General features: G+C 51.7%; 1 protein-coding gene across 4 annotated transcripts in view; it reads left to right on the plus strand.

The window, feature by feature from the left end:
* The window catches only part of LZTS3 (leucine zipper tumor suppressor family member 3), a 46,298-nt gene extending 22,632 nt beyond the window's left edge, over positions 1 to 23,666 (plus strand). The window contains exons 1-4 of one of the 4 annotated variants that reach the window (XM_085059475.1): positions 1,460 to 1,619; positions 11,081 to 11,569; positions 13,104 to 13,934; positions 15,452 to 23,666. In XM_085059475.1, the coding sequence (XP_084915601.1) occupies positions 11,120 to 11,569; positions 13,104 to 13,934; positions 15,452 to 16,162 (1,992 nt within the window). In that variant the 5' untranslated portion in view covers positions 1,460 to 1,619; positions 11,081 to 11,119 and the 3' untranslated portion in view covers positions 16,163 to 23,666. Of the gene's footprint in view, positions 1 to 1,459; positions 1,620 to 6,720; positions 6,937 to 11,080; positions 11,570 to 13,103; positions 13,935 to 15,451 lie in introns of those variants that run through there. The other 3 variants (XM_085059479.1, XM_085059478.1, XM_085059477.1) reach the window with 3 other exon arrangements.
* The last annotated feature ends 1,185 nt before the right edge of the window (positions 23,667 to 24,851 follow it).

The following is a 24,851-nucleotide window of genomic DNA, read 5'->3' on the forward strand; positions in this document are numbered from 1 at the left end:
CCATCCTGTGGCACCAGGACTCGGCTCTGAATGAGGGAAGGAAGGAGGGCAGCATCCAGGTCCAGATTTTGGCCAGGTTGGATGGGGTTTGGAGCAAGCTGGGATAGTGGAAGGTGTCCCTGCCCATGGCAGGGGGTGGAATGGGATGGGCTTTTCCCAACTAAACTATTCTGGGATTCTCTGGATACATTATCCCATCCACCCATCCACCCATCTATCCCATCCATCCACCCATCCATCCCATCCATCCCATCCCCCCATCCCATCCCATCCCATCCCATCCCATCCCATCCCATCCCATCCATCCCATCCATCCCATCCATCCATCCATCCCATCCACCCATCCATCCCATTCATCCCATCCATCTCATCCATCCCATCCATCCAATTCTCTGCCCTTCTTAGAGCCCTGCATGGATTTTCATTTCAGACATGCAGCAGGGAGGCATCCCCATAAAGATGGGAGAGTTGAAGAGGAGAGTCTTCTGCTAGGAAGACCCCAAAATAACCATTTGAGTGAAAATGAGCTGCTTTGAGCAATCTCTACTTGAAAAAAAACCAACAAAAAACCAAGTTGTCAGGCCCCAAAATTCCATTTGAAAAAAGCCCAGCTGTTAGAGCCCCAAATCTCTATTTATGGGAAAAAAAAAAAAAAAGCCTCCAGATTCTAAAATCCCCTTTTTCAAAAACAAACAAATTAACAAAAACCAAAAGAGCCAGTCAGACCCCAAATCCCTGTTTGAGGAAAAGCTACCTGTCAGACCCCAGAATCCCCCTTTAGCCAAAAGAAGTTACCTGACCCTAAAATCTCCATTTGAGCAAAACCAAGCCATCAGATCCCAAAATTCCTTTTTTTAAAAAAATCCCCAAACCCCAGTTGTCAGATCCTAAAATCCTTGTTAAATAAACTGAATCTCAAATTCCTCATTTGAGCAAAACCAAGTTCAGGGAGCTTGAAATCCCCTATTTGAGAAAATAATAATAATAATAATAATAATAATAATAATAATAATAATAATAGAACCCAGCAGTCAGAGCTCAAAATTCCTATTAAGCAAAACAAGCTGTTGGACCCTCAAAACTTCCTCTATGCAAAAACAAGCTGTCAGATCCTAAAATTCTCATTTGAAGAAAAACAAGCGGTCCAACCCCAAATTCCCTGTATGAGCAAAAACAAGCCCCTGAACCCCAAACCCCTATTTCAACAAAACCAAGCTTTCAGATCCCAAATCCCTATTCATGCCACCAAGCCATCAGACCCCAAAATCCCCATTTGGAAAATTAAAAAAAATCAAACTCCAAATCCTTATTTCAGCAAAACCCAGCGTCTGACTCCAAAGCTCCCATTTAAGCTAAAGCAAACCATCATCCCAAATCCCCGTTTGAGGAAGAGGGAGCCATCCCTTCCCAAAATCCCTGCCGGACGTGGGCACAAAGAGTTAAGCTCCTGCGGGCGCCGTGGCCAATCCCACCGAGCGAAGGGCAGCCCTTGGCCCCAGCCCAGCAGCAGGTTGCTCTCCGCAGGTATTATTTTGGACTTTTTTCCGGGATACCGAGCAGGGAAACAATGAATTTCGCGGAGGATGGGGAGCTGCAGGACTCCCCCCTGGGCTGCCCAGGTAAATCCCGGGGGGTGCCGGCTTGTTCGGGATCTTTCCTTCCCTCTCCTTCCCTCTCCTTCCCCCTCTGGCTGGGTGTCTTTGTTTGGGGCCGGGCAGGGGAGCGAAGGGGTGGATTGACGAAAGGCTGAGCTGGTGGGACCCTTTACAGGTGATTTTTTGGGGGGAACAGCGTGCTGCGTTCGCCCCGGGGGTGGGAGCGGAGCTGGGGTGCGCGGAGATGGGTGGCTCAGGGTGGGGAAAGCTGCGATTTCCCCCTCTACAAACACCCCCTGGATCCAGCTGGAAGCCCCCAGCACCGGCACCTCGCACCCCGGTGGATTTTGGGGCACAACTCGGGTTTTGCAGCGCTCATTCCGGCCGTGGGGACAAGGCACTGTCGGGACAAGCCACCGCGGGGTTTGCTGTCCGGGGAGGAGCGAGCGCTTCCCGGGCTGGCTGCGCGCCCGAGAAATTCCTCGGGGCGAGTTAATGATAAATCACGGCCGGGCTGGTGGCGTGGGCGGCCGGTGGCTGTCCCCTCGTTGTCCTTCCTGGGGGGACAGAGGTTTGGGCAAAGTTTGGGGATGGCAGAGCCAGGCGGGGCTCGTGGGGATGCTGTTTGGGATCGATCTGGGGGTGATGGCTCATCCCGAAGGGATGATCAGGCCTTCCCCCCACGGCGGGGATCTAAATCGTGCTGGGGGATCTGGTGACAAAGAAAGGGGTTCTTCCCGGCATTTGGGGCCAAGGAGTGGGGCTGTGGCTGGGAATCACATCAGGATCCCTGAGATTTGGGATGTAAGGATGTGAGAGGATGCTCAGGCAAGGGAGCCTGAGGTTGGGAGCTCAGGCTGGGGAGCCAGGCAAGGGATGAAGCTCTGTGGTGTCAGACTGTCAGGGGTGACCAGAAGCTTCCCCTTGTAGCAGGGACACCACGGACTCAGCCACCTTCCTGAAGGGTTTTCAGTGGATTGGCACCTGGACCCTTTCCAGGTGTTTTTTTTTGGGACGGGATGTACCTGCTGGGCTGTGTTCACTCCAGAGGGTCAGAGATGGGGTGCAGGGAGATGAATTGTTCAGGGTGGGGAAAGCTAACCCTGGATCCAGTGGGCAGCCCAGTAACAAGAGGAAACTGAGGCACACAGGGCTGGGATGGCCCCAAGCATGGCATGGAGCACCCCAGACCCTCAGGCCTGCAGCCAGCACTGAGGTTCCTCCATCAAACTGCCCTTCCCCTGTTCTGAGGGAATTCAGGGAGTTTTCCCTGTGCCACCAAAGCTGGTGCTTTCCTGGGCAGAGGTTGCTGTCGGGACCTCAATGGGGACAATGACACAGCTGGCCCTGAGCATCTTCTGGGGGTCACAAGGGTCACAGGTGAGAGCATGGATGAACCTTTCCCGATGGACACATGGGATTTGGGATGGCAGTTTGGGCTGAGATTGAAACCATCCTGTCCTGCTGGCACTCTGCCCCTTGGGACAATGGGGACAGACATGGCATGTCACGGGAAATCCTATCTGCCAGCCTGGATCCAAACCCAGGGCTCTGATAGCAGATGGGGGAAAGGGGGAAAAACCCCTGAGGATGAGGACTCTGGCCAGGGGAATGCTGGTGGATAGCCCCGGTCTGGCTGACAAAATCTCCATGGCAGGATAATTCCTGATGAAGAGGACTTCAGGAGCTCTGCAGCTCATCTTGCTGCTGGTGGACACTGCCTGCTCCTTGCAGGGCTTGAAAACCACCAAGGATGGAGACCAAAAATCCTCCCTGGGACTGTACAAATGTGCCTTGTCACACCTCCATGTCACCTGCCAAGGTTTCTCTGGGGCTTTGCCCACCTCGCTGCAGCCTCCAGAATAATTCTGATTTCTTTCTTTACTGGAACAGCTCAAGACTGGCATGACCTGCCAGGTGCTTGGTTTTTAATTCCACTCTGTCTGCTTTTTTGGATCCAGAAAAATCATGTGGAATAAAACTGGCAACACCCTGAGATGAGGAGCTGGGGTGGAGGTGGGCCTGGGACAGGTGGAGCAGCTTGTTCTGGATGAGCAATAGCCATGCCCAGATTGATTCATTGGTAATTTTACTGTCAGTGAGGGGTTTCCAGGAAGCTGTGAGGGGTGTCCATTCCTGGAACACCCTCAGGGAGCGGAGAGGGAAGGAGGACAAGCAAGAGGGCATGGAGCCAAGGCCATGTGCTCCACAGTGCAGATTGTGGCTGTGCTTTGCCATGATTCCCCCTCCTGCCACGTCCTGGGGGATGGGGACAGGGTGGCAGTGGCCTGTGTCCCTTAAACACAGCGACCAGCCGAGGGAGGAAAGCTGATAGCAGAGTGGGAGGACTGGCCAGGGAAGGTGGAGCAGGCTGCACTGTTCAGGCTTTGTCGGGGAGAACAATGGGGCCTTTATTGGGGAAGGGAGGTGGCAGGGCTGGCAGGGACAGTTTGGTACACAGAGAGTCCCTTGGTCAGCTGGGGGATGAGGCACTGGGATGTGGGATGGGACAGTTTGGTACCCAGTGTCCCCCTAGCCAGCTGTGGGGGCAGGGAACTGGGATATGGGGTGGGACAGGTTGGTACACACTGTGTCCCTTGGCCAGCTGGGGGAATGGGGAACGGGGAAATGGGAAATGGGATGGGACAGGTTTGTAAGCAATGCATCCCTTGGCCAATTGAGGGGACAGGGATATGGGCTGGGACAGTCTGGTAGCCATCATGTCCTTTGGCCAGAAAGTGAAATGAGGAATAGGGATATGGGACATGGGATGGGACAGGTTGATACCAGAAAGTCCCTTGACTACAGCTGGAGGAAACTGGGACACAGGAGATGGGACAAGGGATGGGCCAGTTTGGTACCAAACACCCTCTGGAGGTGGGACTCGTCCCCAGGTACCTCTGTGAGCCCCACAAGTGTGACAGGACTCTCCTTGACATGGGTTTCCATTTATGGCCACCCTCCCAAATCCTTTGGCATCGGGAATTGCGATGGCTGGTTTATGAAAAGGCTGATTCTGAGGGCCTTGGGGACCCCACAGCTGACACTGAGGAGCATCCCATGCTGGGGACATCCTGAATCAAATGCTGCCACCCACTCTGGACCAGAGGAGCTCTGGGGATGGAGGAATCCATCATCCTGCAGGCTGTCCCTTGGCAGCTCAACAAGAGCTCCCCCGAAGAGCCGCCTGGGTCTTTTCATCTCATCTCTTTTGTTTCAGGCTTATTATGTAAATAGCTGATGCGGCCCCCATAATGAGAAAGTAGTTTCCCTGAATACAAAAGGCTGTAATTATCTCATTAGCAGGCGGAAAGGAAAAGGAAATGTTTCTCAGCCGGCTCGCTTTTATTTCCCACAGCAGCCCGAGGAAGCGCAGCCCCCAAACCCCCCCAAAACTGGGACCTGCCTGCCCCTAATCCTGCCACCCCCTCCTGATGCTGCCACGTTTTCAGGAGTGGAAAGCAAAGCATGATCCTCCTGTCTCAGAATTAGGTTTGTACTGGGAGGGCTGAGGGCTTTGAACTGGGCCCAGTAATCCAGAGGATGCTGCAGGTCCCTGTGCAGAGCCCTCAGTGCTCCCAGGTGCTGGGACAGGTGCAGTTGGACAGTGGGGGGTCACAGAGGGACAGGATGGTCCCCACATCCCCAAACTGGATGTCGCTAGGCAGGATTACCATGCTGGGTAGTCCAAGTTCAACCTCTGGGCTCCAGCAGGGCTCCCTAGAGCACTTTACTCAGGATTGTGTCCAAAAGTAAATCCAATAATAAATCCTTTGCACAGAAGGGTGGAAAATGTGCAGATACACAGCAACCCCGTGGCCCAAAAGGTGTCAGAGGGTGGCTACAAAATTTGCCACTACTTCACCCTCCAACCTGCCTTCCTGAGTTTGCTTTTTTAGCTCTGAATGCGAGGAAAAAGGTCTACAGTGGAGGGCTAAATGGGAAAAGAGAGGCTTGTGTCCTAGGGAAGGAGCAAGAGTTGTTCTTCTGACTTCATCTGGCTTTTGGTTGTGGAAAAAGCTTGTGGTTGAAAGGCTCGAGATTTGCATGTTTTTGCAGACAGGTTCAAGTGCGTTCGTGCCATATTTCAGTGGTGGAGGAAAACCTGGCAGCCACCGAGCCAGGATGGGGGGAAAGCAGTTGGAGGAGGCACAGAAAAGAGCCACAAGAATTACTTGAGGGCTGGAAAAAATGCCTGTGAGGGACGAGGAAAGCTCATTCTGTTCCCCTCTTCAGACTGAGCAACTTGAGAAGGGTGTGGGAGAACAGGAGGTGCTGGAGCCAGGTGGGAGGAGAGCTGTGGTGTCCTTGCCTCTTGAACCAATCCAAGGTTTGGGTCCAGCCCTAAGGAAGTGGCATGTGATGGCCTGTGACACATAGGCAGAGCTGAGTGGCCTTTTTGGAGGATGTGATGTGCAAGGGGAGGTAAGGGAGAAGAAGAGGGATGTGACTCAAACCTGCACCTGAAACTGAGAGGACAAGAGGAAATGGTCTCTAAACAGAAGTTCAGACTGGATATTAGGAAAAAATTCTTCGTGGAAAGGGTGTCCAGTCCTGGCATAGCTGCCCAGGGCAGTGGTGAGTCCTCATCCGTGGAGGGATTTAAAAGCTCTGTGGATGTGGCACTTGGGGACATAGTCATTGGTGGCCTTGGCAATGCTGGGGGAACAGTTGGACTCCGTGGTCTTTGAGGGCTTTTCCAACCTAAATAATTTTGTGATTCTGTGATTCTCCGAGTGCAGTTGCAAATATTGGGTTTCAGTGGTGGTTTTTCCCCAGGGCTTGTTAATGCCTCACTGGACTCAGGTGGTTTTTTTCCCTACAGGGTCTTCACTGCTAACCCATTTCTGTCCTTCCCTTCCCTCTCCACGTATGCAGCTGAAATTATCACAGCCATTCTTCCTCCCACCCTTTCCCACCATTCCCAACCTGTTCCACCACCCCAGGACGTGCTGCCTTTTCCTCCTCCAGCCAAACCAACCCCTTGGCACTGCTGCCAACAAACTGGCAGAGCCAACCTGAGCCCTAAACACCGGGCAGGTGTAGCTCCTTCCCCTATAAAACAACAGAGCAGAGCACAGGTTTATCGTGTCAGTAATCGCTCACTCGTTAAAGCCACGCAAACAAACCTGACTAATGAAGGTCAGGGGCACACCTGTTACCACACTTGGCAAGGGGGGGAATTTTTGACCTTCAGATGCCTTTGCTGCCCGTGCTGGCAGCACCACATGCTGGGGATGGCACGTGTGCCAAGGCCCTGCCCTGCTCTGGGGCTCTTTGCAGGAGTTCTCCGTGCCCAAGACTGGTGATTGATTCCCTTCTCCCGTGGCACAGTGCCGAGGTATGTCTGTCTCCTGAAGGCCTTTGTTAGGAGAGTGTTAACAATTAACCTCCTCAAGCAGAAACAGAGCCAGACCTCCATAATTTAGTCTTAGTTAACCATTCAGCTGCTTATCTCAGAGCAATTTTTCTTCTTTTTAACTGGAAGGCATTCACTGAATCATGTGAGTAGAGCAAGTGTGAAGACACAGTTGTTATTTTACAAATTACTGTATTTACGATAGCAACCAGGAGTGTCCTGGAGCTGCAGGCATGATGGGAAACCTTGCTAAGAGGTGGACATGCAGAGTTTTCCCACCATAGCTGGGGAAAAGGACATTTCACCCCAGATTTTCTGCATCAGGCATCAAAATATTGTTGTCTCTGAGGCAGGAAAGGCCAAGAGGCCACTGCAGTCGGATAGGATGGTGGTGCAACATGAAATCTGTGGATTCCCAGTATTCCTGGGCAGGGAAAGTCAACTGTACTGATGAAATAAGGCATCTTTCCTTGGCAAGTTGCTGGCATGGAGATGGCTACCAGGAAGGGAGCCTTGGGTCGAGCCAGGCAGACAAAGAAAACCTTTTTAGCTTTTGTTAACACAGGAATGCTGGGAAGTTGGGATTCAGCTCAGTGTTTGTTCTGGAGGAGTTCTCTTCTTCGTGTCTGCAGAAAGTCCCTTCACTCGGGTTGTCACTGTAACCACAGGGACACTTTTGCCCCTCTGAGGTGGCTTGGGGGTCTCTACCGAGCCCAGCCATGCTCAAGGGTGACTCCTCCTTCCTCCTAAAGGACGGATACGGGAATGAAGTGCTGCTAAAGGCAAACCATCCAGCTTCCCTCAGCCTCCCTGTGATCATGGACTGCCAGGCTCAGCAGCCTTGGGAATCACCCACTTTGAGTTCATGTTCCCACAGCAGGGAGGCAGTTATGGAATCATAGCATAGTTTGTGTTTGAAGGGACCTTAGAGAGCATCTTGTTCCAGGCAGGGACATCTTCCACTATCCCAGATTGCTCCAAGCTCTAGCCTTGGACACTTCCAGGGATCCAGGGGCAGCCACAGCGTCTCTGGGCAATCTGTGCCAGGGCCTCCCCACCCTCAGTCAAGAATTTCTTCCCAATATCCCACCTAACCCTGCCCTGTCAGTTTGAAGCCATTCCCTCTTGTCCTGTCACCACAGAGATGATGAGATTTAAAGAGATGAAACGTCCTGAGGAAGTTTTTAATCACACATTCCCCCTAACCTGGGAGGAGAAAAAAACAACCATCCTGTTCTGTGCTGGAGCGTGGCAATGTTATTCCTGTGCTCAAAATTTGATTTCACAGTTCAGCTGAGGAACAACCAATGTAAAACCTGAGCAGGAACTGGAGCTGGCCAGAAGATACAAACCCAAGAGTTGTTGTTCTCACAAAAATGGCCCTTTTTGGCAAACAAAGCTGTACTGTCAGGGATCTGTTGGCACTTCTGGAATCTCCCTAACAACATATTTGTAACACTTGTCTGTTTATCAGATCCCGGGTTTGCAGTAAACATAAGCTAAGAACAAGGTTTTTTTCAGAATATTTTCTTGGATGACTCCCAGTTGAAAGAAAACGCTTGTTGTTGTGTTGGCCCTTTTATTTTTCCTCTTTTGGAAGGATCAAACTTTCCAGTGACCTCATCCTGCCCTCAGAGAGTGAATGTAAATGTGCAAATGTCACCGTGAAATTTACCCAGTGAGGGAAAGGTAACCTGAATTTCTGCTCTGCTGGCTGGGGAGCACTGAAAGGAGACGATGCCACTTCCTTGTCTGGAGCTGAGACCTTCCAGCACATCCCTCCTGTGGTGCCTGGTGTCCCATAAAAAGAAATCACAGCCTATAAAGATTCCCAAAGTCACTGAAAAGCAGGTTATTCCTAAATTAGCAGGACAAAACGTCTTCCCTTGACTCATAAAATCCAAAGGCACCGTTGGTTGAGTACAACTCCAGGTGGGTGTTCTCCATCCTTCCTCCTTGCTCCATAGCCCAGCCGAGTCTCCAGGTGCTCAGCAGGCACCTGGATTAACCCCTGGGCGTTGTGCACTCGTGAACTGTCAGTGATGATGTTCCTTGGAAAGTGTCTTCAGGGTGTGACAGGGTCATGAGCCTTTGAGTGCTGCTCAGAGCATGTGTCCCAGTGTCACCTGCCTGATATGTGACAAGGCCCTGCCACTCCTTGCTGCTGGCAGAAGTTTCATCACTAATGACTGATAAACACTCGTGTTTTGACTGTAGTGGATCCCCACACATGCTCATGTCATCCTCCTTTACTGCTCTTTAGACTTTCACCAGGGAATGACATCAGATCATCTGCTGGGGACAGAGGTGCAAACTGGACATGCTTAGCAGGGAGTACAGAGAGTTCCCTGAATGTTCATTGCTGCATAAAATCCCACAGTGGGTTGGGTTGGAAGGGATTTAAATCCCATCTCGTGCCATCCCCTGCCATGGGCAGGGACACCTTGCACTGGCACAGCAGTTGCCACATCTGCCCACTCAGGCTGTAATTTGGACAGGGCAGGATGCTGGAAAAGGGGGAGGAGAAGCCTCCAGAAATGCAGTTTAATAAAAGCAAAGTTGAGCGGCACAGACTGTGCTTTAACCTTTTTAATTTTTTTTCCCGTTCCATTATTAGTGCAAATAGCAAGGCCCTGTGAGACACCACATGGGAGCTGAGCTCCAGACCTCAGCTTGCTCTCCAGGGAAATAAATCCAGCTCTCCTGCTTTACTCAGGGAGGGCTGGATGAACATCCCTGCTCCAAGGAGAGGGAAATAGGGATTTTCTCCATCTCCCCTTCCTGCTGGACCTGCCTGAGTTCCTCCATCCCCGAACCTCTTTCCAAAGGGCATCACTATTTTTATCCCATCCATGGAGAAACCTGCACATCCCACTGCCCTTAAGTCCTGCTTTAGTCCCCACACTGCCAGGATGGTTTATGCTGGAAAACCTGGAGCTGAGTGTGCCTAAGACAAAAGAAAATCATCCATTCTGGCCCATAGGGACTGAGTAAATGAGCTCTGTAAGGCTGGGTGGGCACTGGTCAGCTGAGTGTCCACAGCTGTCCACTGACCCTGCTCCTCCAGGATTGGTTCAGCCATGTCTAGTCTGAGGGTATCAGGGACATCTGCACAGACTGGCAGATCTGAGGCAGGACTCCAGGGACACTCAAACCTTTCTGCAGCAGCACTGAGAGGACACAGACACTCCCCCAGAGGCCTGGACACTTGTACACCAGTGCCAAAATTGAGCTGTGTCTTTCCCCAGATGCAGAGACCCAGGATTCACTTCAGTCACCCAAAATTTGCAATCTACTTTTTCCCTTCCCTGAAATAACATTCTTGGCTGGTAAGGGTTCAAATTCTCCATTATTCAATGAGGCAACAAAAAAAGGGTTGTCATGGGTTGTTTATTTCCTTAAATGAGATTTTACATCTTTGTGTAAAAGCTGACGAAGGGCATCTAGATATGTGAGATGGATGTCCCAAGGATAATTGGCCCCAGGACAACTCTGGTCAAAGACAATTTCTAAAATTATTATTTGCACATTATCCATGCCCCACGGCCTACTTTTGGCCAATCCAATGCACAGCTGAAGTAAGAATCAAATGAAGAAGGGGAATAAATATTTAAAAGAAAATATAGGATGACACCTGGACAAAAGCATCTTTTTAAAAGTTCAAGTTCAGGTGAGCAACAATCACAAGGAAGAGGGAGTGTTGCTTAAGCCCTGTGATATCATCTCTAAGGGATGCATTGGAGGGAGCACTTGTATGAGCCAGGACCAGGGATGGAGATCTTCTATCCCCACAGGAGCCCAAACTTGTTCAAACCTGGGAAAGGTGACAGAAATAATGCAAGCTTGGGAACAGCAAATGGTCGTGTCTCAGCAATGCTGCAGAGCTGTGCCTACTAAGTGGGCTTATGGAGCAGCCCACTCCCCTGGGAACACCAACCCTTGGATTGAGAAGATTAGGAGCTCTTTTTGAATGCACTGGGTGCGATTTGGGGAATTCTGATCCTCCAAGGGATCTGGGGTTCGTAGAGAGGCCAAGAACCCCATCACTGGGACATGATTTCCACCTGCAAAGGGCGCAGCAGACAAAAAGCATCTCTTTAACATCCCTTTTCCCTCCCTGTCCCAGTGCCACTGAGCTGTGCCTCCACCTCACCCCGACGCTGCCATGGCCACGCTAGAGACGCTGCCCTTCCTCAGTGACCCGACCTACCCCAGCCCGGAGAACTTCCACGGCTTCGCCCCCCGGCATTCCCAGACCATCCCCAGGAGCACCATGGGGAGCGTGGGCAGCGGAGTGGCCAACGACCAGGAGTTCGCCATGAAGAGCGTGGGCACTCGGACGCAGAGCACCGGCCGGCAGACGGAAGGTTCCCGCAACGGCTACTCCGCGCGGGAGATCTCCAACCGCTACTCCGGCGAGGAGAAGACCTACAAGTCGGAGAAAGTCTCCAACTCCCTCTACATCAACGGCGACCTGCGCAAGAGCGAGAAGGTGAAGATGGACATCTGCGGCAACGTGACCACCAACAACGAGAAGAACCTGCCGCCGCCTCCCCAGTACCGAGAGCCCGGTAACCCACCAAAGATTTTGCCGATCTCCGGCAAACTAGACCAGGTGAGGACCTCCTGGAGGAGCTGCCTGGCCGTGGCACATCTCTGGAAGCACAGACCATGAGGCCTTGGGCAGTGGTGCAATTCTGGTGGTCTAATTCTTACTTTGTACATTTTTATGGAGAGATTATATAATTCTTATGGCTTTCAAGGACGTTGTTGGTTCTTGAGGAACCCAAGGGCATGACCACAAGTCTCCCACAGTGAAGTTTCCAGCTCAGTTAAGCCTGTATTTAAGTCACTGGCTATTCCAACGCCCCCAGGATGCTGGGCCTACCTCCCTGAAGGATGGGGAGGGAGCTGGACATGGCTCCTGTTTCAGTAGGTCCACCATCTGAGTCCCACTCTCATGTTTTGTGCCTTTTATAGGCAGTTTCCAACCACCCACTGCCACCTAAAGCTGTTGCTTGAAAGCAGCCACGAGCATCTGTTCAGAATCCCAGTGCCCCTTTTGAGGAACAAGGCTTGGAAAATACTCCTGCAAATGTTATCTCCCAGCCCAGCCCAGTCCTTGTGGCTCACATTGGCTTCAGGGAGCAAAATCTTCCAGGCCTGGAGGAGCAGAGCCCCAGAGCCAGCCATGTTTTATGTAGCCTGCTGCTCTGCTCCAGTGACTTCCATAATTTGTGTCCAGTATTATTTCTACAGTGTTTGGTGGCCTTTTCTCCAGCGTTGTTAAATCCAACAGCCCCTGCAGTCCATCTCAGTCTCACACTTGGTCTCCTGCCTCCAACCTGTTCACTGGGGCTTGTTCTGTTTCTCCTGAAAGGCATTTTCAAAACACTGTGGCTTCCTCTGGTTTAATTTTCACCTAAAATCCAACCTGCGGTATGGGAGACGCAATCCCATTTTGAGGAAAATTTTGTCTCTAATGGTACATTGATGGGGTGAGGAATACACAAGGTTTTAAAATCCTTTCTAAATCCCTTACAGCTGTGATCCATTGTCCCCTAGCATCGCTTATGCCCACAGAAACCACAAATTTCAAATAAAGAGCAGCTCCAGCATGTTCATTGCCTGGTGTCACTGCTGGGGACAAGCTGGTGTCACAAGCAGGACATGAGGTCCCCACGGGCACAGGTCACTGCTGGCAGCAGGGAGATGTGATGCCCCTGGGGCAAAAGGGCTCCTAATGCAGGGGTTCAATTCAGCTTTCAGCAAAAGGCCAATGCAACCTCAAGGCTAGAAATACAATCAGCCCAAATCAGAGTTATTTTGGTCAGGTCTGGTAAGCAAGGGGCAGCCCTCCTTGTAAAGAGTGCTAAGAGAAACCAAGGAGTATTCCAGGCAAAAATCACACAGATTTGGGGTGAGTCAAGATTATTTCCTTTCAGCTGGGGCAAGGGAAGACAAAGTGGTGCCCTATGAGTGACCACAGGTCCCTCATGTGCAACCCCAAATTGTGCAGGGTGTAACAGGGTGGGATGAGGAGCCAGCCCAAGCTGCATCATCCCCACCCCGTGCCGATGTGTCTCTTTTGTGTGTCGTTACCGAGCCTCCTGCCGTGTTTGATGCGTGGTCCTTTTTCCTTTTTGCAGAGCAATGAGCCCTTAGTTAGACCCTCAGCCTTTAAACCAGTAGTTCCTAAAAACTTCCATTCCATGCAGAACCTCTGCCCGCCGCAGAGCAACGGGATGGCAGAGAACAGAAAGAGCTTGAACCATGCCAACAGCAATAGCCCGTCCGCACCCAAGGCGGGACTCGACAAGAGCAGCCTTAACAGGACTACAAACCAAGGCGGGGGGCTCTCGGATTCGGGGCGTAACTCGCTGACGAGCCTGCCCACCTACGGGACGGGCTACAGCCAGCACGTGGGCCCCATGAGCGCCTCCACGAGCCACATCAACCGCATCGGGACCACCTACGTGGAGAAGAACATCGTGGGATACAACGGGATATCTACCTCAGACAGCGGGCGGTCCTCGAGCAAGAGCACCTCGTCCTTCAACAGACTGAACCATCTCAACGAAACGATGCCTTTCCACTCGCCCTCGACCGATGATATCATCCAGGACCTGGAGGATCGGCTGTGGGAGAAGGAGCAGGAGGTGCTCCAGATGCGGAGGAACCTGGACAAGAGCGAGGCGGCCATCTTCCAGGTGTTCGAGGAGAAGCAGAAGATCTGGGAGAGGGAGATGGAGGACCTGAGGCAGAATTATGCCAACAAGTTGCAGCAGGTCTCTAAAAAGGCGCAGCGGGCTCAGCAGGCTCTGCAGCTCCAGATTTTCAAGCTCCAGCAGGAGAAAAAAAAACTCCAGGATGACATGGGACAACTCCTCCAGCAGCGAGAGGAACTGGAGAAGAAATTTGTGGCTTTCAAGAAGGAGCAGGCTGAGTTTCTCCCAAAGATTGAGGAGACCAAGTGGGAGGTAAGAGCATTATTGTAACAGACCTTGAATGAGGTTTTCATCACAGGGTCTGGTGACCCAAAGTACCTCCCACGTGCCCTAAGTGGAGCCCACAGAAAACAGCCGTGGGTTGGTGGCCTCCAGGCAACGGGTGACATTTGTCACCTCACTCGTCTGAGTCCCAGGCCTGTTGATTTCAGTCAAGCTAAAATAAGGAGAACTTTTTGTGCACATCCTCTTGTGCTGGTTAATAATTTGACTCCAGTCTGGTCACTCTGAGTTGTGACATTCAAATCAAGTTCAGGGAACACAGGTCTTTCCACACAGGTACTTGTGCCTGCCAAAAATGGGCTTAAGTCTATTTTAATTAAATTCTTCTACCATTTGTGTTTGGGCAAACCTTGAAACTGCTTTTCAGGTATTTGATTTTTTTAAATTGAAGATACAAAAGCAACTGAGCAAAGAATGATATTGAGAGCCAAGTCTACCTCTTGCTTTCCATTATAACACACTGTTTTCAGTTGTTAATAAATTTATCTCTCTTAAAAGTCTGAAAGGCAAATTCTGCCTTCTAGTTCTCCTGTTGAGTCCTACATAATTTTTTCCTGTTTCTATTTTTAGAACATTTTATCAAAGTCTGTTTGTATAGCCAGTGCTAACATACCTTTTTTTCAGCTTGATCATGTGAAGAATTTTAATCCTTCCATGCATGGGCTAGAAACTTTAAATTTATTAAGAGTGCAAAGGCAAAACGTAGCTCTAAAATCAAGAAGACCTTATTCTGCTAATCCTGATGGAAAGTCAATGAAGCTGGGATTAATTAGGCTCTGAAATGTGCCATTTGCAGATGTTCAGCAGAGCTTATTAGAGGCTTGTAAAACCTCTGCAAGATACAGCCCAGACATGCATTGTCCCTCCTTTGACCAGCAGTTCTGCCCAGGTCTTTTGAGGGACCTTAAAGCCCATCCAGTTCCACCTCCCTGCCATGGGCAGGGACACCTTTCAGTAGACCAGGTTGCTCCAAGCCCCATCCGATGTGGCTTTGAGTATTTCCAGGATTCTTTAGGAGTCTTTGAGAAGGAAGGCATCATAGGATAAGTAAGTAAAATCTACTGTCTCTGCCTCCTGTCCAATGCTCACAGTGCTCGGGGAGAACTCAGGTGGTCTCTGGGTCTGAGATGTTTCTGTCTCAGACTTGGTCAAGGTCCAAATGACATTGAGGTCAGTGGGAAAAGTCCTGCTGAGAGCAGAAGTTTTGGGGTTGAGCACTGTAGGTTTGTGGTTGGGTGAGTAAGATGAATGCAGGGGGGAAGCATCGCTGGTGGGAACCACAGCACTTGGCATGTTTGGTCAACTGGGAACAGCATCAGGTCCCTGAAAGCCAGGAAAAAACAGAGGTGGGGACAGCCTCTAGGTCTGTGGCATGGTCTGGGTCCTGGTGAAGGCTGGGTCCTTGAGCAGGGTTGTTTTGCAGGCAGCGCAGGGGACAAGCAGCTCCTCGCTGCCATCCGCCAGCCTCACGGGTGTTCTCCCCACAGGTGTGCCAGAAGGCAGGTGAGATCTCCCTGCTCAAGCAGCAGCTGAAGGACTCCCAAGCTGACGTCTCCCAGAAGCTCAATGAGATCGTGGGACTGCGGTCACAGCTCAAGGAAGGTAAGAACTTCCTGCGGGAGAAAGAGGAGCAGATCCTCACCCTGAAGGACTCCTACAGCTCCAAGAGCGTCAACCTGGAGATCTGCGAGAGCGAGCTGCAGCGGAAGATGAGCGAGGTCCAGGTGCTGAGGGAAAAACTGAACCACTGTGAGCTGGAGGTCTCCGGCCTGAAGAGGACACTTGCCAGCATGGCACCTGCAGGGCCTTTTGGCGGGGAACTCGGGGAGAAGCTGCGGGACCCGCTGGCCTGCGAGAGCGACGAGGCCAAGATGCAGCGGCAGAGCGAGGACAGCGTGAACACCCTGAGGAAGGAGGTGGAGAGGCTCCAGACGGAGCTGAAGCTGGAGCGGCAGCAGCGGGAGCAGCAGGTGATGGACTTCGAGGAGGAGCGGCGCACGTGGCAGGAGGAGAAGGAGAAAGTCATCAAGTACCAGAAGCAGCTGCAGCTGAACTACGTGGAGATGTACCAGAAGAACCAGCTCCTGGAGCACAAGGTCAACGAGATGAACACCAAGGCCACCAGCCCACCGCACACCGAGGAGAAGAAGACATGGACTCCCTCCAGACTCGAGCGAATAGAGTCCACCGAGATCTGAGGAGGGACCGAGGAGACACGACGGAATTTTTTATTGCTGTGCATGTACTACCTACTCAAGCCAGTGATCTTCCGAAGGATAATGCGCTCCCATCGGAGCGGTGTCAGCGTGCTCCCACCAGGCTCCATCACCCTTACTCTCCACTTCTGTGCTCTGTAGGTAAAATAACTGTGGTTGTGCGTTGGTTTTCTATCGATAATGCGACATCTTGTCTGGGTTTTTCCCTAGTACAGCTGGTGAGGGTCAATCGGCTCTTTTGTAATCTGCCCGGACTGTTACTTTGCTAGAGGCTGCCACCCCCTCTCCTACAATTCACCCTTCTTTGGTTGGTTGTTTTTGAGGATTGTATTTGGTTTCTTTGGTTTTCCAAGCATTTACGTGCAGCAAAACAGTTCAAAGTGGCAGGTTTGTTGCTTTTTGGGTTTTTTTTTTCCAGGACATTTTTAGCCACATTGGCTAATGGAGCAAAGCTCTCGGGATCATGAGCAAACTCAAATGTTCTGCATCAAGTATCCTGTCTAGACGGTGGTCTTAGTGAAGTCAGTGTGAGCTTGGCCACTGATTTCAGTGAAACCAGACATATCTCTACCAGATGACTCCCTCTTTGCCCTGGTTGCAAGAGGTTAGGACATCCTTGAGGAGCAGGATGAGCCTGTCCTGGTAGCAGAAGCCAACAAGGAATGATGTCCCAGCAGGAGCCTCTCTGGTGGCTCAGCAGAGCTTAACATATGCTGCGTTTTCATTTCCTTGTGGTTTCCTCCTGCAGTTCCACTCCTCTCCCAGGTTGTGACCTACCCCGGGAGCACAAATACCCTCCCACCTCTGCCTTGGTCCCCTTACTCTTACTCTATACCCAAGCTGGCTACAGCAAGAAAAAAGCTTGGAAATACAAGCTAGTTTCCCTTCCTAAGAGCCCTCCTAGTTCCCAAAGTCAATGGAATCAAGGTTTGGGGAAGCCTCCAAACCCGTGGGATCTTTATGCAAACTGAAGCTTTAGCAATCTGCCCCAAAAGTGGGCAATTGTGCCACCCTGTCCCCAAAAGAGTGACATCTTGGTGCACTCTCTTGGTCCAGGGTCTGCTTAAAAACAGCACTCGAGCCTCACTCAGGAGTCACAGGGGGGGCACAGCAGCACCACAGCTGGATTGCAACGGTCAGCATTCAGTACACCCATTCCAAACAGCGCCCACAGCCATCCCACGGGGCATCCCATACTCCAAGGATGGAGATAACACAGGCCTAGCTCAAGAAAATACTCAGCTACTAACTCCGACGATGAAAGAAGTCATAAGAGGGGAAAATGCTTAAGATCACGCAAGTGCTTATGCCCTGGCAGAATAATAAACCAAATCCTACATGCACAGTCACCAAGGTGGCAAACCCCGGCATTCCGCTTGAAGGTGTGGGCAAAGTAAGCTCGTTTCTCCCTGTCATGGACACTTTTTTACCACGATTCACAATAAAGAGAAGAAAAATGATGCAAAGTGGAGTTTGCACTGGCCAAAGCAGTGGGGATTTTGGCTCTTTGCCCTGGAGAGCAGCTAGAAGAGAAAAGTTAGAATTAGCACTGAGACATCTTGGAATGTCTCCATTGAGGTGACTCCAGGGAAAGTTTGGCCACGTCACATTTCATGTCCATACCAAGGAAGAGCCTCAAAGCATTGAGGGGCTGAAGACCTTCCAAACAAAAGCCCTGAACCTGCATCTTTTCCATGTTCCATCTCCCAAAGCTCCCCTGTTCATGATCAGGTCTGACCTTCGATTTGGGAATAAACATCATTGTGGTGAGCTCCAGACTGAGAAAGGAGTGGAGACTTCAGTTAGTCCCACCAGCCCATGTCATCAGGCAGTGCTACTGCCCAGAAGCTGATGGTAGCTGCCAGAGATCCCTGGAGCTGCAGAAAACAGAGATGCGCAACAAGACCAGAGCATTTCAAGACCCCAGCTGATGGTTCCCGTCTTTTCCCACCACTTCTGCTCATGTCTTTGGAGCTGGAGGGAGACATAACTCATGGAAAAAAACCAGGAAGTTCAGGCTAAGCCTCTCTCCCAGGACCAGCCGTAAAAGAGGGGGTTGAGTCAGGTCTGACTCCTGATGGGTGAGGGGAAGAGTCCCACTGCAAATCCTGGAGATGCTCCAAACTCTTGGACATCAGCGTGTGCACCCTACTAAGGAAGGAGTGCAGCTGCCTGCCACTGTTACCCAGCAGCAGGTTTTGCCATGCCCAGGGAGACATCCTCACACACGTGGCCAGGCAAATCCTAGAGCTTCCTCCATTTCACACTCCAGGCCTTCAAGACAGAGTCAAACATCCCACAGCGTCAGGGCTGGAGATGTGGTGTCTTGCACCATCTCAGCTTTCTTTTGACATCAGACAAACCCATGTTGTCCTCCTTCCCAGAGCTGGTGTGTGGTGTCTGTTCTTGTGAAGATTTTTCACCTTGGAGAAGGCCCACTCTCTTCACCTTCTTCTTCACTGCATCACTTCGATCCAGAGTTTCAATCCAGATCTCAGAGACCTCGACTGTGGACATGCCCTGGATGACAGAGCCTTGCAGATACCCTTTAAGACACTGTGTTGCTGCCGCTGGTTTTCCCTCTCTCGGGATTCTCTCAGGATCCCCCAAGCACTCAGCTGTCCTGCAGAAATCACCCCACCTGGGCTACGGTAACAGAAGATACAGATGCTTTTGGGAGCCAAACTGCCACAAAGGATTCCTGTGTTTCAGGATTCCTCCCCACAACTGGATGTGCTGCTCCCCATCAAGTCCTCTCCACTGTGCCAGCACTTTGCTCAGCAGAGACGGAACAAAGTGATGGTGGGACACCTGGATTCCTGTTGCTTTGCCCAGGTGGGAGCTCACCTGGCTCCTTCCAGGTCTTAACACTTCCACACAATGACTGGATGAAATCTCCCATCAAAAGCTTCATTTAGGCTCTGGGGTCTTAGTCCTGGATTGGAAGAGCCAAGGGGTGCCAGGCTGGTGTTTGGGTGACATAACCTGGGAATGGCCAAAGAGGCTGGCAGCGTGTCTCTTGGAGGCTCAGGCAGGGCTGATGAATTGTTTCTGTCCCTTGGAACTCCACCCAGAGTTTGGGCTTGACTGTACCCCAGCTGTCTCCTCCACCTTGGAGCTAATGGAATTCAGCATCACGTCCTGGTTCACATGTCATTCTCCAAGTCCTGCCCCCAAAATCCTCTCTAACTTGCCACTGGCCACCACAAGCTGTGGCCATGAGGTTCTCTGCTCATGGGGTCCACAGACATTAGAGATTCTCTGGGATACCCAACACATGAGACTGGGCAATATGATCCAAGATTTTTGGGAGTGCCAGGCCAATGGTGGGAAGTCCTGGAGCAGCTCTGGTGTCACACCACCCCCATGTACAGAGCCCAGTCATGCTCCAGGCACATCCACACGGCACAGGATGCTGATCAGCTCCAGCGCCTTCCATCCATGAGGATGTGGGCTAAGCAGGCTATCCTGGTGCCAGGGAAAGTCTTACCACTTGCTGTGAGCAGTTTTGCTCCACCACCATTCCAAGGCTGGCTGCTGCTGCCGTCCCAGCCACCCAGCTGGGCTAATTCCGCCACTCCCCTCTCACCCCCAGGGTGAACACCACAACCAGGGCACGTTGTTGTGCCTCACACAGTCCCACGTAGCTCCTGCCACTGTCTGGTGGCAGCCAGAAGCCCCAGTCCTGCTGTCACTGGTGGTGGTCACCCACCTCTGGGTTTCCACGCTCCAGAGAGGAATGGAATTGTTGCTCTTATGCTGTTGTACAGAGGGAAGTGTATTTGGATGTAAATAAGAGCTCAGCTCTGTATGTTAATTATTAAATGGAGACAAGAAAGCTCTGTGGCTTCTCTGTTGGCAAGTGGGGCTGAGCGCTGAGCACTGCACAGAGGGTGCTCAGCACCCCAACCTGTGCCTGGCTGCAGTGGGAATCAGGGCTTCAACACCTCCCAAGAAAGCAATCCGCAAGGGATTAGCTCAGCCCGGTGTCACTCTGTCCTGCTTTGATGTTTGCTGTCACCCTGAGCCAGGTTCACAACTGTCCCCTGGTGAAGGCCAAAATCCTCTCTGCCTATCTGGTGTCTCCAGACTCCATGCAAACAGTGGCTCCCAGGGGTGTCCCCCCTGAGCTCTGCCTGTGGAAAGGACCATCCTGTTCCCCTCCTGCCCCTTGCAGTGGCACTTTATAGCTTGCTCAAGGCAGCGAGCTCATGAACAACATGACCAAAGATCTCCGGAGAGCATTGGGCTGCATGCTTGGAGCTGTGTCCCGGCTTTCCTGGGGACAGATAAGGCTGGTTGGGCTGGAAAAGGGGAGTGAGAACTGGCAGAGGACGTGATTTCCCCATGTCCCACCTAGGAAACTTTGCAGGTCCATAAGGGCCTTTCCTGTGCAAGATAGGACAGGATAGGAAGGAGTTCCTAGGTGAGGTGATTGTCCCCAGTTGGTTACACCAGTATCCTCCACAGCCATACCAATCAGCTCCACACCTTTCCTGGGGAGAATGTGGACCAGGAGCTGTCCCTAGGAGCTGGGATGGATGCCATTCCCTTTTTTCTTGAGGAGAAGAGACGATGCACACCAAGCCACACATCCTCTTGTCTTCAGGCAACTTCATGCCTCTCACCTTCAGAGCAATAGGTCTCTAGTTTAACAGCAGACATTGCTACAGGGTCCAGTCAATTGTTCTGGCTCAGTGGGAATTATCAAAAAAAATGTGTCTCCTGAGAGCTGCTGATCCTGCTGGCTGCCCCCTTGGAGCTCTTCCCAGCTCACCCCAGGGCATCCTCAGCGCTCTCCTTACCAAGGAACCAAATTCCAAGGTGAAGGCAGCGTGTTCTTCGCTTCTTCTGCTCTGCTTGGGGTCCTGAAGGCATCTCCGCCCACCTTTGCACCATGAAGGCTCCTGGACCTGGCAGGAGGCCAGTGGGAGATCTGTGCTCCTGCAGGTGGGTGTTCAGGTGGGCCTGGGCCTTGGGCAGATGCCTCTCACTGTGCCTCTAGTACGCAGTAGTGCTCAGCCTTCTCCAAGCCATCCTTGGGATGGGAGAGAGTCAAACTCACCATTAATTTAATCCAAATTTTTAGCCTAAGCCTTGAAACCCCTTAGTAAGTTACTGTTCATCAAGGCCTCTTGCTAAAAAGATCTGTTCCTGTGTTGCCTGTGCCCTGCTGCTCCTCTACTCCAGCTCTCCAGGTTCTCCTCCCTACTTTTAGATAATTCCCATCCTGTTGGAGCAGTCAGTGCCTCTCCCAGTGCTCTCCCAGGTACATCTGGACAAGACAAAGCTACAGCCCCCATTGAGAGTGGGTTATCCCAACCCTGCTCTCAGAGCTTTCCAGAGCACTGATCCACTCTGACATTCCCATGGCAGCTCCATCAGCCCTGCTTTACCTCCAAGGACAATCTGGCTTCCTACTGAAGGACATTCCCATGGCCTGCAATCCCGTGGGATCATTGCACGGGGATTCACACCATCACCACCCAGCTCTGGGGCTTCCTGGTCCTTCCATCCTTTGCAAAAACAGGGCTGTGAGGGACCTATGAGGTCCATAGGGGCATGCAGGACCCCCCAGTGTATCGAGGGGTTGGGATCACATCCAGCTGTTTGCAGATGTTGGCTTCCCAATAGGATGTTCCATGCTGGCAGTGCAACTGCCGTCAGGACCAAGCTCCTGCATTTTCAGGACAATCCTCCTCCCTGGTTCTCCCAACAATGGGGATCTTGTCAAGTCTGGAGCCTGGGACCAGGCTGTGTTTTCACAGCTCTTTCACAGATCTATTTTCTCCGTCAGGAAGTCCCTGCTTTCTGTCCCAAAGCAATAGGTTTTTCCAGGGAGATTTCAAAGGGACTCCTCCCAACTCTGACACCTGCAGGCAAGCCAACATTCCCAAGAATACCTTCATAGCTCCAGCCCTGGGCTCAGCTCCTTTGGAAAGGGATGTGAGGTCCAGTCTGGCTCCAGATAACCACACTGGTCTGAGCTTGGTGGCTCCATTTATCCAGAGAGCCCAAAGCTTCCCACATCCAGCAGGCCACCAGCCTGGATGCGCAGGAGGTGTGGTCCATCCCCTCATGGTGCCAATCCCACGGCTGTCACTGGGTCCCTGCAGTGGGTTTTCTCCATGTGGGAACCACTGGGGCATCTGAGATCACAGAGTCACATTTGGTGACAACCAGTGGGACATTGTGGCTCTGCCATTGCTGAGAGCCAGGCTCGGAGGAGAAAGCCCCTTTCCCCCTTTCCCGTGACTGAAAGGAGCAGAACACGTGCGGGCAGAGCTCCAGCACCAGTGCAGGAGCGTCCCAGCACCACCCAATGCTGCACACCCGACCAATGTGTCTATGCAGTCCCTTCCCGGGCAGCCGTGTCCCCGCAGAGCCCAGCCCGGGGCCGGGGCTCCTCCAGGGTGTCTTCGTTTGCACTCTCCAGGACCTGGTAATCGCTGTGAGCCCAGAGGAGCCCCCTGGCCTTTGCCTCTCTCTGGGCACCGTGCTGGGGAGGGTTCTCCTCGCCCCAAACTGATGCACGTCGCTGAGTTGTTTGTTCTCCAGCAGATCCATAGCTGTGCCCCCCAAATCCCAGCTCCCCGCGGGGAGGAGGGCGGGTTGGGCGAGGCTGCTGTCCGACTTCACCAGCAATAACAGGAGCTCTCCGCCGGCGCCGGGCCGTGCCCCTCTGCAGGACCTCCTGCGTGAGACCCCTCGTCCCACTCCGGACCTCCCCGAGTGTAAATTCAACCCCAGCCTTGTGCTTTCCTCCCTCTCGTTCCCTGACGCCTCGGTGTCTCTCTTTCTCTCTCTCTCTGTCTCTCTCCTCTGACTGTGAATTCAAACCAGAAGTGTTCTGAACTCGACTCCGTTACTGTTCTGTTTCTGCGTGGACTGTTGCTGGTTCTCCGAACTGCGTTTAAACGAGACTTTGCAAAAAAAAAAAGAGAAAAAAAATCTAAAAAAAAAAACTTAAAAAAAAATTATATATATATAAATATATATATATACTTTAAAAAAATAATAAAAATATTTTAAAAAGAACTCCATAAAGTTGGGTGTCTCTCCTGTCCACTTGGTCACTTCCAAACACCGTTGTCTTGACTTTACCTCTGGTTAAGTGTGTTTAAAGACAAGAGGTTGAAAGAAAAAGAAAAAAAAAAAAGGAAAAAAGAGGTAACACGCAGCATTCTGGGATTTTTGTACAGCAAAGGTGTATCTGTTTTGGAAGTCCTTGTTCAAACTCTACCACACTTCCCAATCCCCTGCTGGTCTGTTGTATGTTCCCGTTGGGTTATCCAGATGTGAAGAGCTACTGCCTTTGCCATTTTCTACGGTGAATATATAAATATATCTGTACAGAGGTATGTATATATATAAATAGACATGCAGATCTATATGTATACGTATCTCCAACTCTCCTCTCTCGACCTGACTGTGAAGGATTTTTATTGGGCAAAATAAAATGAGGAAAGGCCCCGTTTTAAAAACAGGACTGCGTGGTTTGTTTGGTTGTGTCGCAGCTGGGAGAAGGGGTGAGAACCAAGGGGATTTTGGGGATGGATCCACAGCTGGGCTGGGGAACTGGGGGGGAAAGATTCACCCTGGATGCACCAGCACCCAGAGAAGGCAATTCCCTGTCCCTGTCCCTCACTCAGAGCAGCCACATCTCCCACTGGAACATCTCTGAGGCCTCCCTGACTTCCTCAGCACAAGCCCTTTACATGGCTGAAGGGGTGGAAAACACTCAAAATGCATCCAATTTGTGTTGGATCCCAGATTCTGGGGTGGGGAGGAGGATGTTCAGGGAGGATTTGGATGCAGCCCCCAGGCCAAGGTCCATTCCACCTTCCCTCACAACCAGGGAGGTAACACCGTGTCCAAAACCTCCTGCAGGTTTTTACTCAGACTGATCCCACCCAACTGTTCGGTCAGCGTCACTAAAAGCAACAGATAAATGTTATTTTTCTTTAAAAGCCCAACAATTCCAGCGCTTTTCCCAACCACAGCTTTATTGGAGAGGTCTCCTGCCCTCTGGTGACAAAGCTGGTGCTTCCCAGGGCAAAGTGAGTCAGGGATTCAGTGAGTTCCCTCAGGTTTAAAGCTGAAGGTGCCATCAGCCAGCGTGGCTCTCCTCCCAATCCCCGTGGCCTCCTGAAAATGGGATTTCCTCACTCGCCAGGGGAAAAAGGAAGAGGTGGACAGGAATTACACCTGGTAGAAACATTAGGAAGTGCTAAGCAAGGCTCAAGGCCGTATTTAGTTTGTCAGTGCTGAAAGCCTGCAGTGGGCTGGAGAGAGATTTTCTGGGAACAGTGGAGCAGTGATTATTGGGAACACTCAAAATCTGTGCAGACACAGCCCTGACCAATGGGCTCTGCATGGCCCTGCTGGAGCAGGGGGTCAGGCCAGAGCTCCACACGTCCATTGTCACCCGAATCCACCCCTGTTCTCTTGGGACAGCTGCAGTGACAGGTGCCAGCTCACACACGAGCCTCCCTCACACCCACTCACGACCCCAACCCACACCACCGTGGGGCTGCTGCCTCTCTGGGGACACCAAAAGGACATCCCTGGGTGTGCAGCTACCCAGCGGCCTCCTGTGTCCTGCAACCACAGACACACCGAATGGTTTGCGTCGGAAAACACCACACAGACCATCCAGTCCCACCCTCTG

The sequence above is a fragment of the Lichenostomus cassidix genome, chromosome 4 (genome assembly GCF_008360975.1).
Source record: "Lichenostomus cassidix isolate B80296 chromosome 4, HeHo_3.0, whole genome shotgun sequence".
Lineage (NCBI taxonomy): Eukaryota > Metazoa > Chordata > Aves > Passeriformes > Meliphagidae > Lichenostomus > Lichenostomus cassidix.